Source organism: Polypterus senegalus, chromosome 11 (assembly GCF_016835505.1).
Source record: "Polypterus senegalus isolate Bchr_013 chromosome 11, ASM1683550v1, whole genome shotgun sequence".
Lineage (NCBI taxonomy): Eukaryota > Metazoa > Chordata > Cladistia > Polypteriformes > Polypteridae > Polypterus > Polypterus senegalus.
Window position 1 is genome coordinate 60,044,360 of NC_053164.1, and position 15,635 is coordinate 60,059,994.

General features: G+C 37.6%; 1 protein-coding gene across 8 annotated transcripts in view; it reads right to left on the reverse strand.

Annotated features, from left to right (window-relative positions):
* Positions 1-15,635, reverse strand: part of LOC120539052 (lysosomal thioesterase PPT2-A-like) — a 78,984-nt gene that overhangs the window by 39,486 nt on the left and 23,863 nt on the right. For 3 of the 8 annotated variants that reach the window (XM_039768755.1, XM_039768753.1, XM_039768757.1), the window contains exon 9: positions 2,800-2,939. In XM_039768755.1, coding sequence (XP_039624689.1) covers positions 2,800-2,939 — 140 coding nt within the window. Of the gene's footprint in view, positions 1-890; positions 2,940-4,857; positions 4,944-15,635 lie in introns of those variants that run through there. The other 5 variants (XM_039768759.1, XM_039768760.1, XM_039768756.1 and 2 more) reach the window with 3 other exon arrangements.

Genomic DNA, 15,635 nt, shown 5'->3' on the forward strand with positions numbered 1-15,635 from the left:
CAAAATTACATGTCAGAGATCAGTGCAAAACAACTTGTTCTCCTAATGTTTTAAATAGCCAATAAAACATTAATACTTGATTAGATTAGCATTCAGAATGTACTAAGTAAAACAAACATCTGATCGTGCAAAACAAAAAAAAAAGAGAAAACAGAATGACTTTCACTGTCAAGGTGTGGTGCTCTAACCATCAAGACTCCATAATGGACACAAATTAAGATACAAATAGTTGGCAGTCATATCATTGGTTTTTATATTCCATATAAAATTTCAGTCCATACCAGTTACCAGCCATTCTCAGCATGAATCGATAAGAATTAAAATCATTGTACTTGAAAATAGAAGAAGGGTCAGAAATACAACTGCTCTGATTTTAGGAGATTAAAGGTGCAATTTATTGCTTGTTATTGTTATCTAGCAGCGAGTTGCTGCTGTAGAAGGACTTTAAATAAATAAAAGTTGATGGCTGTCAAACTGCACGCAAATTAAATCTTTTCACTGAAATATAAGATGCATGTGGTATTATACATAAAAATATTAGTGTAAATCTAAGATGCAGAAACATTTTCCTTGATTGGGATAAATAAATATTGTTAAGGATTCAATTACCTATGCCCAATTAGTGTGGAAAAACTAATCTTAAGATATTTTAAATGTAAATAAAGCCTTTAGTTAACTAAAACGCTTGTTAACCTTTTATTTCAGTCATTTTCTAAACTGCTTTGTTCTGAACAGGGTTGCAGAGGGTGCGGGAGCCTATCCCAGCTAGCACAGGGTATAAGACAGGAACAAACCCTGGACAGGGCACCTTTCTATCACAGGGCAAACACACACTCACACACACACACACACACACAAACTATGCACCAAGGCCAAATTAGTATCGCCAATCCACCTAACTTTCATATCTTTTGACTGTGGGAGAAAAATGGAGCACTATGAGAAAACCCACACAGACACAATGAGGACAAGTAACTCTGCGCTGGGACGGCCCGGGATGTGAACACAGGTCTCCTTACTGCAAGGCAGCAGCGCTACCACCGTGTCACCCTTACTTTTTATTGCATTGAAATAACTGATTTAAGACAGACTGATTTTCATGTATTTAACTTGAGACATACATTCAAATTATAATTATCATACTTGGCAAATTATGATTCTGTATTTTCCAAAATAATATAAAGTCATGTTAATATTCATTTAAAAAAAAAAACTATGCTAAGAGAAAATAAAAAGAAGTATGACAGAGCAAGGGTTACCATCCCAGAAAAAATAAAAATTCCTTTCTGAGGCTGTCTGCAGCAATTACAGGGCACTTTGTCATCCTTTGATCTTGTGCTTAATCCTTTCTATTTCATGTTCAGTGATAGACAAGTGCCTTCTTGTGGGCCTTGCATCAGACGTCACTGCAATAAAGTCCTCTGTTCCCTTTAAGTTTGATTAATTGTGTTCAATAAATGGATGGATACTTTTATTTTCTATTATACTGTATAATAAACTAAGGAGTAGCTTTAGGTACATTTATATAAAAATACTGTGTTTTTGACCTAATTTAAGTCCTGGATTTCCCCACAAGGGATGATACAGCCCTCAAAGCACATTATAAAGCAATTTCATATTGGTCTGTCGTTTAATTAAACTTTTAAGATGGAATACAAAAGGATGAAGAGGTGTCACTCTTTAGTTTGTAAGCGGGCTGGCTAATACTACATATATAGTTCAGAGTTAGAAAACTTGCAGATGAACTGTAATTTTAAACAGAACTGAAAGAAAAACAATATAGATGATAAAGGGATCATTTTGGTTTTAAGATAATCTTAAATGATTTTTATGCAGAGTTAAAAAAATGAACAGTAAATCTGCCTAAATTATTCTTGCTGCATACCGTTAGACATACCGATAGACATATGAAAAAGAGTCAGCATTAAAATGGATTACAGTGGATTTTTGAGCTTCATGAAATCCTCCACTTGTCTAAAAAAGTATGAATTCTCAATCACACAAAAGCATTACATGCCACTCAGTGGGCTTTTTTTAGGAAACAGATTCTTCATCGGCTATCTAACAAATTATCTCAGAATACACCAATAACGTCACTGATTGGTGATTAAACATTACAACTTAACATTGACATGCAGGAAAATCTGTAATCTCATTTTAAAATATATAAAAATAAATCTAGAAAAATAGGAAAAATATGCACTTGCTGTTTGAAACACATGAATATAACATATAAACACTGCTAATCAAGAAAAGAAAAAAAAAAAAAAGAAGGACGATGAAGCATGATAGGTAACATACACTCTCAGTTATCATCCTGTTTTGGTTTCAAACTGACCACAAACAAAGTGGACAGTGTATTGCACAGTGTATGAGGCATATTTGGTGCGTTTCTGGGCACCGATTATTTCAAAGCAAAATTTAGGTCTCAAAACCTTTTGAATCAGTCTTAAATATTTCTGGAGAACCCACTTGCCACTAACAAACATCTACAAGATGCTTGGAGAATGGACAACGTTCAGTTTTTTAATATACTGACTGGTATAAAACCAAAATCTGAAGAAGAATGAGCAAAATGAAGAAATCCCCATTACAAGATCAGTTCTCATTAATAGTATTTTCTGATAACCCAAGGCTTTTTGAATTACTCAGTAAAAACATACTTTGACAATGTCCCCTATAATGTGTCCATACCTACTTTTTTGAATTAAAAAAAGTTAAAAGAGCTTATTAGGTAATTTAAAAAGCCATATGCATTGAGATTGCCTTTTTGTGTGACTTGCTAGTACAGACACCTACGTCAGCCACTTAGCAATACAATCTCTGAAGACAGTCTGGTTGGAGTGCCACATGGTGTGATGAATGCCACTCACTGAGTACTGCACCAGGTCTCCTCGGGCATCCAAAGTCTTGAGACCAAATGAATCCGTCAAATAGGTCTAGGAGTACAAAAAAAAATATACAAACTTCAATCATGGCTTAAAGAAAGAATATACAATTCCAACATAATACAATATATTAACATTTTACTTTTTTAATCTATCCTATTAACATCCTCATGGTTTGCCTTGCTTAGTATGTAAAACCACAAGCACTTCTGAAATTGAACCTCTAGCCCACAAAAGACAAAGGTGAAATAGTAATGGGGTGTCTTTTTACATGAGCACTAAGGTTCCTCAGTAAAGAACTTTAAATATTAAGCTGCCAGTTCAACTGCTGCCTCTTACATACTGTGTGACCATGAGCAACCCATTTAACCTGCCTGTGCTCCAACTGTAATAAACAGATAAAAGCAGTACCATTGTGCATCATTACCTGGAAAGCAATATAAAATAATATGACCATTCTCAAACTGACTTAATCCACAAACATAAGAACACAAGAAGTTAGGCAAACAAAAGGAGAACATTCCGGGGAAGAGGAATACCAGGAGAACAGCCTCACAGGGCCAGACAAGAATACACATCTGGGGGACAATCTGTTTTATAAAAAGTTTGTAGTGAATAGCGGTGAAATCCTGTGCTTTAAAGTTTACACCCACAAGGCTCCTTCCTAAACTTCAAACAACCCCAGTATCTTCAATCTGTGCATTTTGAACTGCTGATGAGAGAGAGAGAAAGAGAGAGCAAAAGATACTGAACTAAAGACTTAATGCAGAGAGAAAATTAAAAAAAGCTAAAATTGCTTTTATCTTTTCAGCAGTATAAGGTAACTAATGCTTAATGATTAATTTGCCTATTGTAATGAGTGCTGTAAGAGTGGAGAAAGACACACACACAAGCACAAAGACCACCTTAGCTACTCAGCTTAACACATTTGAGAAGTGCCTCTGTCTGCTACGATATCTTTCTGTCATTCTAACTATTTGCATCAGTATATGGCATAACAATAGCAAACAGAGTTTAGATTAACGTTGCAGTCTGTGGATATAAAACAGTGTTAAAAAGCTGTGTCTATTTTGTTATGATTTGTTTGCTTTTCAAATTAGACAGTAAAGTTACATTTCTTCAGTTATTCATTTAGATGTGAACTCAGAAGATGGATGTTGTACAGCTTCATTCATGCATCTACTGGAGTTGTTAGACATACTATTTGATTCAGCTGTTTTGAGTACTGAAATCTACATCTCCTCTGGCTCTTTGTTATCCGCTCTCTTAACAGCAGTCCTTTTGACAGAATATGACACACCATTTACTTCAAATGCATATTTTGCAGTTCATATTTTAATGAATATACTGTAGCTGCCAATTCTTTCAAGCTTACTTCACCTCCTATGCTATCGGCATAATGAGGAACAACAGAGAGCACACACAGCACCCGTGACAACATATCATTCACATTTACCATTCGTCCCTTGACATTGTCAAATGCAAATGTATAATCTGATGCTACAGAAAGGTTTTTCCCTTACATCAGGTTATGTTAATTTTTTAAAATGCTTTTTTTTTTTTAATAAAACGTGCCCTATATGTCTAAAAAAATTTTTAGCAGCCGTTTCGATTGCAGATGTTTCAACATAAACAGAAGCTTGCTCTCCGTTGGACCAGGTTAATGACAGTATCTCTGGTATCTGCAGTTCAAAATCACCACCCCTACTTGGAACGCTGCCTCATGAGGCATTGAATTGGTTTAGAACTGTGAAACACAGTTAGCCATTTAATTGTTCACTCCCAGTTTTAAGCAAAATACACTCACGGTTGTCTCCAGACATATATATTATACGTCTGTCTTCTGCAAGACTAAGAGGTGGAAAACCCACACAGACAAGGAGAGAATGTGCAAACCCCACACAGAATGAGAAGCCATAGGATTGAAACCAAGCATAATGAATCCATAACATTGAGATACTACCCACCATGCAAATGTACTCCCCCAGTAGAAAAATGCTACATTACATAAAACCTGCAGAGTTAGTTTGTTTAGGACAAAAAGGGTGGAACTACCTAACAAAACAAAAAAAAAAAAACAAAATTAATAAAAATAAATAATCCACACTCTTAACATTAAGGATTAAATATTATCAAATGTTTGCAAATGTCATGGTTAAAAAAAATCCCAATTTAATAGACAAAACAAAAGAAAATTAGAACACAAGTAAACTTCTGTCTTAATAATACATACTCATAAATATCGTGAACATAAACTTCAACAGAAAAAATGACTATTACTAACTATACAATACTGTAATTGCAAGTTTTTAGTGGTAACGTTAATAGTTAGGGATAACAGTAGTAGTTATGGATAATACAAAAAGGTGTGCATTTAACAATTTGAAGTTTATTCATAAGTCACTTTAAAAAACCTCACACTTCATTCAGACTAGTGTGGTGCACTCAGGTCATAATTTGGGATCCTGAGGTGGTTTCTTGTGTGGTGGGTGTGTCAACGCGCCATATCAGTGCATGCTCCCAACCTCTCTCTCTCAGCCACAATCCTCTTATTTATGGGTGCAGACCATCACTTATCCAACAGCATTTCAAAAAAGGAGTACTTTTTTTTTTTTTTATTTAAAATCAAAATTTTCTCTCTTTCTAAATTTCATGTTTTTGAAGTAGAACATTCCTAGCAGGGTAGAATAACTTGCTCAAGGCTGACACATTAATAAAGTTTCTTTCCACCAAATGGACTTTAGGTCAAATCTCATAAATAGTACAGTGAATTAATCACTGGAGCAGCTGATTTTTTCATTCAATAATTTCATAAACACAGCTGAACTTACAGTCATGGCCAAAATTATCGGCACCCCTGGAATTTTCCCAAAAAATGCACCATTTCTGACATCATTTCACACAAAACTCAAAAACCGGGCAGGACAAAATTACTGGCACCCTCAAGCTAATATTTGGTTGCACGCCCTTTGGAAAAAATAACTGAAATCAAGCGCTTCCTATAACCATCAACAAGCTTGTTACACCTCTCAACTGGAATTTCTGACCACTTTTCTTTTGCAAACTGCTCAAGGTCTCTCAGATTTGAAGGACACTTTCTCCCAACAGAATTTTTGAGATGTCTCCATAAGTGTTCAATCAGATTTAGATCTGGACTCATTGCTGGCCACTTCAGAACTCTCCAGCGCTTTGTCTTCAAACATTTCTGGGTGCTTTAAGAGGCATGTTTGGGGTCATCATCCTGCTGGAACACCCATGACCTCTGTCGCAGACCCAGCTTTCTGACACTGGGCCCTACATTGCACCCCAATATCTTTTGGTAGAATTCAGATTTCATGATGCCTTGCACACAGTCAAGGCATCCAGTGCCAGAGGCAGCAAAACATCCCCAAAACATCATTTGAACCTCCACCATGTTTGACTGTAGCTACTGTGTTCTTTTCTTCGTAGGCCTCATTCCATTTTCTGTACAGTAAAATGTAGAATGATGAGCTTTACCAAAAAGCTCTACCTATTCTCATCTGTCCACAAGACATTCACCCAGAAGGATTTTGGCTTCCTCAAGTACATTTTGGCAAACTCCAGTGTGGCTTTTTTATGTTTCTGTGTCAGCAGTGGGGTCCTCCTGGCTCTCCTGCCATAGCGTTTGATTTTGCTCTGATGTCGACAGATAGTTCAAGCTGACACTGTTGCACCCTGAGTCTGCAGAACAGCTTGAATATGTTTTGAAGTTGATTGGGGCTGTTTATCCAACATTCAGACTATCCTACATTGCAGTCTTTTATCAATTTTTCTCTTCCGTCCACGTCAAGGGAGATTAGCTATAGTGCCATGTATTGTGAACTTCTTGATTATGTTGCGCATAGTGGACAAAGGAACATAAAGATCTCTGGAGATGGACTTGTAGCCTTTGGATTGTTGATATTTTTCCACAATTTTTGTTCTCAAGTCCTCTGACAATTCTCTGCTCTTCTTTCTGTTCTCCATGCTTAGTGTGGCACATTCGGACACAAAACAGAAAGGTTGAGTCAACTTTTCTCCATTTTAACTGGAGTTTCTTGTCACTGAGTTCAAACGAGCATCATATGCTTGAAATAAAACGATCTACCCACAATTTTGAAAAGGTGCCAATAATTTTGTCCGGCCCATTTTCGGAGTTCTGTGTGACATGATGTCAGATTTGGCTTTTTTTCTGTTTTTTTGTGTTGTTCCAATGCACATAAAGGAAATAAATGTGTATACCAAACGTGTATACCAAAACATTTGGAATTGCAACAATTTTCTGGGAAAAATGGTGCATTTTCTGGGAAAATTCCAGGGGTGCCGATAATTTCGACCATGACTGTATAATTGTTGTAATAAAAGTAACACTCATAAAAAGCATCATAATGAAAGTTTAGGTTATGATTTACTAAGTATAACTTGGGCAGAATACTCAATGGATTCATCAAGGAATTTCTCAGCGTTGTCAGTATGCAACTGATTTAAATATGAACAAGACCTGGACAGAGTGCAGTCATCACAGGAACTGCCTAATGAACACAACCACATTCACTCATATTGGTCCAACTTTGTAAGGGGCAGTGTGGAGGTACCCATTCAAAAGCAAGGGGTACAGGTGTTTGGTCATCTTCACAACCCCATAAGTCACACCCACTCCCTCCTACATATATGTTGTTCTTCTTTAAATTCAGCTTTATGAAAACATCAAACATGAACACACAATTATGCTACCAAGGTGATGTCTGTCAATTCATCAGTGTCTACGGATATATGATCTGCCAGACACCACCCAAATTTAGGTGTTCTAAGTCAAAACATGAACATGACATGCGACACCCAAAGTGGAAGTACCAGTTTATTACATTCAATACATTTATCCATTGATTTATCAATAGGAAAGCTTGGATAACATGTTTAATACAGACTCCTTCAATTCCACTGCATCAGTGAAGGCTTTATTGTGATTCACCAGTGTCCATGTAGCTTGGAGGGGAGTACTTATTGCTTTTTCCTGCTGAGTTATTGAAAAGGAGGATATTTTCCTGCTGTGATCATAGCTTGCTTTCAAGGCCTCAATTTCCTTGTGCCTGGCCTCAGACGGTGACAGATTCACTTAAAGTACCATGCTTTGAAGATAGTGGTGCCTCGCATGGTACCCTTTCATAATAGTGACTGTTTCATTGCAGATCATATAGGTCAGGGGGGAATTTATGAAGAATGGCATTGCAAAGATATACTTTGAAATGATGTTTCTCTGTATCAGTTTTCCCTTTAAAACATTTTAATACAGACATTTTGTTAGGTTACTCATTTTGACAGCTAAATTTCAATATGAATTTAGGTATTACTTCCCAGCTAATGAGTAAAAACTTACAAGATTAAGTAAAGCCACCATGGATTTACATGTGGAACAAAAAAAAAAAATGTAAAATGATTGTGATTGTGCATTTGTAATTACAGCAGAATAAATTCAGTCCAATGCTTGATGAATTCTTATCTTTAATAGATAAAAATTTGACAGGTTTGAAATGACTTAGTGTGTGACATAAATAAGTGGGTGATTAAATGAGAATCTTCAGAAAAGAACAAATAAGCATCAGTTAAAGTCTGAGGGATTTGTGTGCTTGTGGGAACAGGTGCCTGACACGTACTGGGCCAAAGAATATTTCAGCCCTAGGTTAAATTGAACCCTGGCATAAATTTCTATCTCAAGATTCAGACATCCTCAAAAGGCACAAAAAAAAAAATCAAGTGCAGGATACAAAGCCCTTTGCTACGGAGCACCTTAACTCTGACTGACCAACCTGCCCACAGTACGAGGTGGATACAAAAATAACCGGATTGGTAAAAATATATATATATATTTATTGATGAATTACAGCATTCTAAAGATTGTCACCTTCTAGACAGGTGCCGGTCATAAAATTAGAATATCATGACAAAGTTGATTTATTTCAGTAATTCCATTCAAAAAGTGAAACTTGTATATTAGATTCATTCATTACACACAGCCTGATGTATTTCAAATGTTTATTTCTTTTAATTTTGATGATTATAACTGACAACTAATGAAAGTCCCAAATTCAGTATCTCGGAAAATTAGAATATTGTGAAAAGGTTTAATATTGAAGACACCTGGTGCCACACTCTAATCAGCTAATTAACTCAAAACACCTGCAAAAGCCTTTAAATGGTTGGTCTCTCAGTCTAGTTCTGTAGGCTACACAATCATGGGGAAGACTGCTGACTTGACAGTTGTCCAAAAGACGACCATCGACACCTTGCACAAGGAGGGTAAGACACAAAAGGTCATTGCTAAAGAGGCTGGCTGTTCACAGAGCTCTGTGCCCAAGCACATTAATAAAGAGGCGAAGGAAGGACAAGATGTTGTAGAAAAAAGTGTACAAGCAATATGGATAACCGCACCCTGGAGAGGATTGTGAAACAAAACCCATTCAAAACTGTGAGGGAGATTCACAAAGAGTGGACTGCAGCTGGAGTCAGTGCTTCAAGAACCATCACGCACAGACATATGCAAGACATGGGTTTCAGCTGTCGCATTCCTTGTGTCAAGCCACTCTTGAACAAGAGACAGCGTCAGAAGTGTCTCGCCTGGGCTAAAGACAAAATGCTGCTGAGTGGTCCAAAGCTACAGTGGTGTGAAAAACTATTTGCCCCCTTCCTGATTTCTTATTCTTTTGCATGTTTGTCACACAAAATGTTTCTGATCATCAAACACATTTAAACATTAGTCAAATATAACACAAGTAAACACAAAATGCAATTTTTAAATGATGGTTTTTATTATTTAGGCAGAAAAAAAAATCCAAACCTACATGGCCCTGTGTGAAAACGTAATTGCCCCCTGAACCTAATAACTGGTTGGGCCACCCTTAGCAGCAATATCTGCAATCAAGCGTTTGCGATAACTTGCAATGAGTCTTTTACAGCGCTCTGGAGGAATTTTGGCCCACTCATCTTTGCAGAATTGTTGTAATTCAGCTTTATTTGAGGGTTTTCTAGCATGAACCGCCTTTTTAAGGTCATGCCATAGCATCTCAATAGGATTCAGTTCAGGACTTTGACTAGGCCACTCCCAAGTCTTCATTTTGTTTTTCTTCAGCCATTCAGAGGTGGATTTGCTGGTGTGTTTTGGGTCATTGTCCTGTTGCAGCACCCAAGATCGCTTCAGCTTGAGTTGACGAACAGATGGCCGGACATTCTCCTTCAGGATTTTTTGGTAGACAGTAGAATTCATGGTTCCATCTATCACAGCAAGCCTTCCAGGTCCTGAAGCAGCAAAACAACCCCAGACCATCACACTACCACCACCATATTTTACTGTTGGTATGATGTTCTTTTTCTGAAATGCTGTGTTCCTTTTACACCAGATGTAACGGACATTTGCCTTCCAAAAGTTCAACTTTTGTCTCATCAGTCCACAAGGTATTTTCCCAAAAGTCTTGGCAATCATTGAGATGTTTCTTAGCAAAATTGAGACGAGCCCTAATGTTCTTTTGCTTAACAGTGGTTTGCGTCTTGGAAATCTGCCATTCAGGCCGTTTTGCCCAGTCTCTTTCTTATGGTGGAGTCGTGAACACTGACCTTAATTGAGGCAAGTGAGGCCTGCAGTTCTTTAGGCGTTGTCCTGGGGTCTTTTGTGACCTCTCGGATGAATCGTCTCTGCGCTCTTGGGGTAATTTTGGTCGGCCGGCCACTCCTGGGAAGGTTCACCACTGTTCCATGTTTTTGCCATTTGTGGATAATGGCTCTCACTGTGGTTCGCTGGAGTCCCAAAGCTTTAGAAATGGCTTTATAACCTTTACCAGACTGATAGATCTCAATTACTTCTGTTCTCATTTGTTCCTGAATTTCTTTGGATCTTGGCATGATGTCTAGCTTTTGAGGTGCTTTTGGTCTACTTCTCTGTGTCAGGCAGCTCCTATTTAAGTGATTTCTTGATTGAAACAGGTGTGGCAGTAATCGGGTCTGGGGGTGGCTACGGAAATTGAACTCAGGTGTAATACACCACAGTTAGGTTATTTTTTAACAAGGGGGCAATTACTTTTTCACACAAAGCCATGAAGGTTTAGATTTTTTTTCTCCCTAAATAATAAAAACCATCATTTAAAAACTGCATTTTGTGTTTACTTGTGTTATATTTGACTAATGGTTAAATGTGTTTGATGATCAGAAACATTTTGTGTGACAAACATGCAAAAGAAGAAGAAATCAGGAAGGGGGCAAAAGGTTTTTCACACCACTGTATATTCTCTGATGAAAGTAAATTTTGCATTTCCTTTGGAAATCAAGGTCCCAGAGTCTGGAGGAAGAGAGGAGAGGCACAGAATCCACATTGCTTGAGGTCCAGGGTAAAGTTTCCACAATCAGTGATGGTTTGGGGTGCTATGTCATCTGCTGGTGTTGGTCCATTGTGTTTTCTGAGGTCCAAGGTCAACGCAGCCATCTACCAGGAAGTTTTAGAGCACTTCATGCTTCCTGCTGCTGACAAACTTTATGGAGATGCAGATTTCATTTTCCAACAGGACCTGGCACCTGCACACAGTGCCAAAACTACCAGTACCTGGTTTAAGGATCATGGTATCCCTGTTCTTGATTGGCCAGCAAACTCGCCTGACCTTAACCCCATAGAAAATCTATGGGGTATTGTGAAGAGGAAGATGAAATATGCCAGGCCCAACAATTCAGAAGAGCGGAAGGCCACTATTAGAGCAACATGGGCTCTCATAACACCTGAGCAGTGCCACAGACTGATCGACTCCATGACACGCTGCATTGCTGCAGTAATCCAGGCCAAAGGAGCCCCAACTAAATATTGAGTGCTGTACATGCTCATACTTTTCATGTTCATAACTTTCAGTTGGCCAACATTTCTAAAAATCCTTTTTTTGCATTGGTCTTAATTGATATTCTAATTTTCCGAGATACTGAATTTGGGACTTTCATTAGTTGTCAGTTATAATCATCAAAATTAAAAGAAATAAACATTTGAAATACATCAGTCTGTGTGTAACGAATGAATCTAATATACAAGTTTCACTTTTTGAATGGAATTACTGAAATAAATCAACTTTGTCATGATATTCTAATTTTATGACCGGCACCTGTATACTTCCCCTCCCGATCTCTACACCATTCCATATGCATCTTGCATTGATTGAAACACTGCTGGAAGTCTTCTTTCTTGAGGCTCTTCAACAGGCTTGCCGTTTTTGTCTTCACTTCATCCACTGAAAAAAAATCTGTTCCTTTCAGGTCACTTTTGATTTTCGGGAACAAGTAAAAACCCACAGGGAGCTAAATCAAGCAAACAGGGAGGATGATGGAGAACAGGAATGTTTTTGTCTGTCAAAAATTGCTTTACGGAAAAATAGCGAATCAACATCAAATTTCTCGCAAATTTTCTATTTGATTTTCTCACCCAACACTATAGCGGCAACTTGTGTAGTAATTGTTGTGCAAATACTGACTGGGCTATTCACAGGATATACCTAGCCAGTCGGCAGTTTCAGAGGGCATGTAGGAGGGGATATAGTTTGATAGTATGATTCACGTCTGGCCGACCATCAGACGGTTTTCTGGGAAAGCCCCAAGCCCAGTCCAGTTATTTTTATGTCTTAATTATTTTAACAAAATATTTTAATTCTTATAGGTTGCAATATATAATATATATAGAATTCTTATAGGTTGTATTCAGACCTCTTCTATTCAAGTTAAACTGTTGCGGTTTACCTACAGAATGTGAATTAACAAGGACAATAAAATTTAAACTACCCTGTATATTAAGTACAGAGGATGAGGGGAAAAAAAAAAGCAGCAAACGACAAATTAATGTCAAAGACCTAATACGGAGTTTTACCTCTCACTGCCCTTAGACAGGCTTTAATCCTTCTTGAAATACTATCATGTGTGCCCTAAAGTGTGTGTAGTGAGTTACTACACAAATTCTTCAAGCAGAAAATGCTCAAGTTGTTTGGCGGAAGAAATGAACTGAAGTAGATTTCATACTCTTCCCTCCAGAGTTTCCCATAAAAGGTTCAATGTGTTTGCGTATGGTACAGTATCATTAGGGAATGGTGTTTGCAGCATAGGGTGCTCCTGGTTCTTTAAAATATTTGTTTATTTTTGTCTGTTACACAATCATGCAGATCAATCTTCGGACCTAATAGTTCCCAGTGAGATTGGTGGCCTTGCCAGTAAGGATTCCTTATCATGTTTAACTGTTAAGAGACAGAATGAGGATGAAAGCTTTCTTGGGCTTTCTTAAAACATAAAACAATTTGTACGAAGGAAATAAGGCGAAAGGTGACTCATCAGAATATATTATTTAATCCCCCCTCACACCATTGTTCAGATGTCAGGGTCATACAGTACGTTTATTTTTAAATATACTGTATCTGTAATTATTGTTCAATGTAATGGCATAAAAAAAGGAAGTTTGCTTAAGAATATACTAAATTGAACTTAATTTTGCCATTCGTTCTTTCTCTATTTGAGGTAACATTCCAATTACAGTGTTAATACTGTAGAGATCTGAAATAAGAAGTACAGAACCTCCAAGCTAAAGAAAGCTATTTCCTGCTTCACAAGCAAGCACCACCAGCTAGGCCTGAACCACAAATGATCTGCCACATAAAAAGTATTTGTCAGGGTAAAAGTGAACTGATGATCAACACAGGTCTAGGGACTACTCTGTTTTATATGGCATTTGTGTGGAAATATGGTAAGCGGGCAGATGATGTAGCCACTCTACAGCCAAAGTATATTCCTGCTTTCCCTTACATGACCCACATTTTATTCATTTAGATATCCATACAAATATTGTAGTTTTGTGAATAGGCTTTGTAGATGTTACTGATGCCATGCTGACAAACAGTTGTTGTCTTGATGAAATTTGCTTATTTCTGTTGCTAAGGCATATTTTGGGGGGTGTTAAAATGCATTTGGGGTTCTTAAAGAAAAACACACACAAGGAGCTCAGGCTCTGGGCAGGCAGTAGTGTGGACGAGCTGCTCCTAGGTGTTGATGAGAAGATATAGAGCTAGATATGCATTCACATGCAGACATGATGGGTTCCTTGCTAGTGCTCTGGGGTTTGTAGTTAAGGCTCCTTCACCAGGTTTTGTATAAAGAGCCAGAGTAGAAAATGTAAATTAAGATCACAAAAAGGCATTGGGAATATGAGCCAGTGCAGTGGTGGGGAAGCAGGTGGTCAGTGTCCCCAGTAGGGAACAAGGGGAACAGTACTCCAGTGGTTGTACCATCTCCCATTGAATAGCTTGGTGGAGTGCAGACGATCACAAGGACTCCTAGGGATCCTGTGGATGGTGAAGAGGGCATATAGGAAGATGAGCTCCATTTCAGAACATCCTGGCGCATACTAAAGGATTGTGGTGGAGATGAGAGCTGGAGAGAGGGGCTGCCACGGTCTGAGTCTGGCTGAAAGACCTGCAGGATGAGCAAGAGAGAGAGAGAGAGAGAGAGAGAGAGAGAGAGGGTCCTGGCTGGCAGGAAAGGAAGCCCAGTGTCCGTTTTAGACTTCAATTTTAACAAAATGAAAGAATTTATTTATTGGTGGTTTCATTTCCGCAAAGCAAAATATTATCGAGTATTACTTGTTAATTTATGGAAACCTTGAACTGCACTCTGTTTTGAACACTTTTGTTGGAGCAGTAAAAGTGCTTTACACATCTGTAACTATCCCTTGCTGTGTGTGGGGGAGGTTAATAAAATGATGTTAAAATTGAACTCTTGTCACAAAAGTAAGTAGTAGCTTATAGTGTATTTTGCACATAGTTCACAATCAAGGACAAGGCTAACACTAGATCTTATTTCTTTTTCTTGTTAATGTTATGCTGTTCTGGTGTCTACATTTCAAGGTTTTGGAAAAGACTCACTGAAGAACAAGAATCCATAGCAATGGGATGAATGTTATACAAAACTACCTGCAATAAAAGCCCTCTCCAGCATTAATCTTTTTGACATTGGATTTCAGCCTATGCTAGCTGCCATCCTAAGAACTAAAATAATAATGCAGAACAGTGAAGTTAGGGACTTCATGTATCACAAATGAATAGATGTTTCTGAGAAAGATGAAGGTAGTGTTAGAACTGCCAAATTTTCAACATTTCAATTTATCATATTTTTTATGGTTCCTTGAGTAAGCACTTGTAAACATTCAACAGTTACCCTATCAATTGAGCCATGTAGTCAGTCTCCATTGCTATGCAACTTTCGTTTATTTACCTGTATTCTGTACAGTTGTGCATTTATCAGCTCTGTGGGTCAAAGAATAATTTATGGCCTTACAGGTGCTATTGTGAATGCACTTTGTAACACAAATGAAATTTGAGGTATTTGATGGAAACCACACCACACATTTTGTTACTACTTTATGGGAGAATTATTTACAGTTTACTTTTAGGAAGAAAAGGGTTGATTTTGTCTTTTTCTACATTGAACCTGTGGTGCAACAAAAGGGGAACTTTACTGAAAAATGCTGCTTTTAGTACATTCCAATATGCATGCTTCTCCCAAGTTTTGAAGCTAATCCATTCCTGAAAACCCCCTTGAAAGGTGAATTTTGTTAACATGAACGGAAAATTTTTTTAAGTATATTTCGGCCACTATTTTTGTTCAAATACCACCACAACACATCTAAATTGACAACTTTTCTCTTCATTAAATACTGTTTAATAAAGCATTTACTTGCACTTTACCACT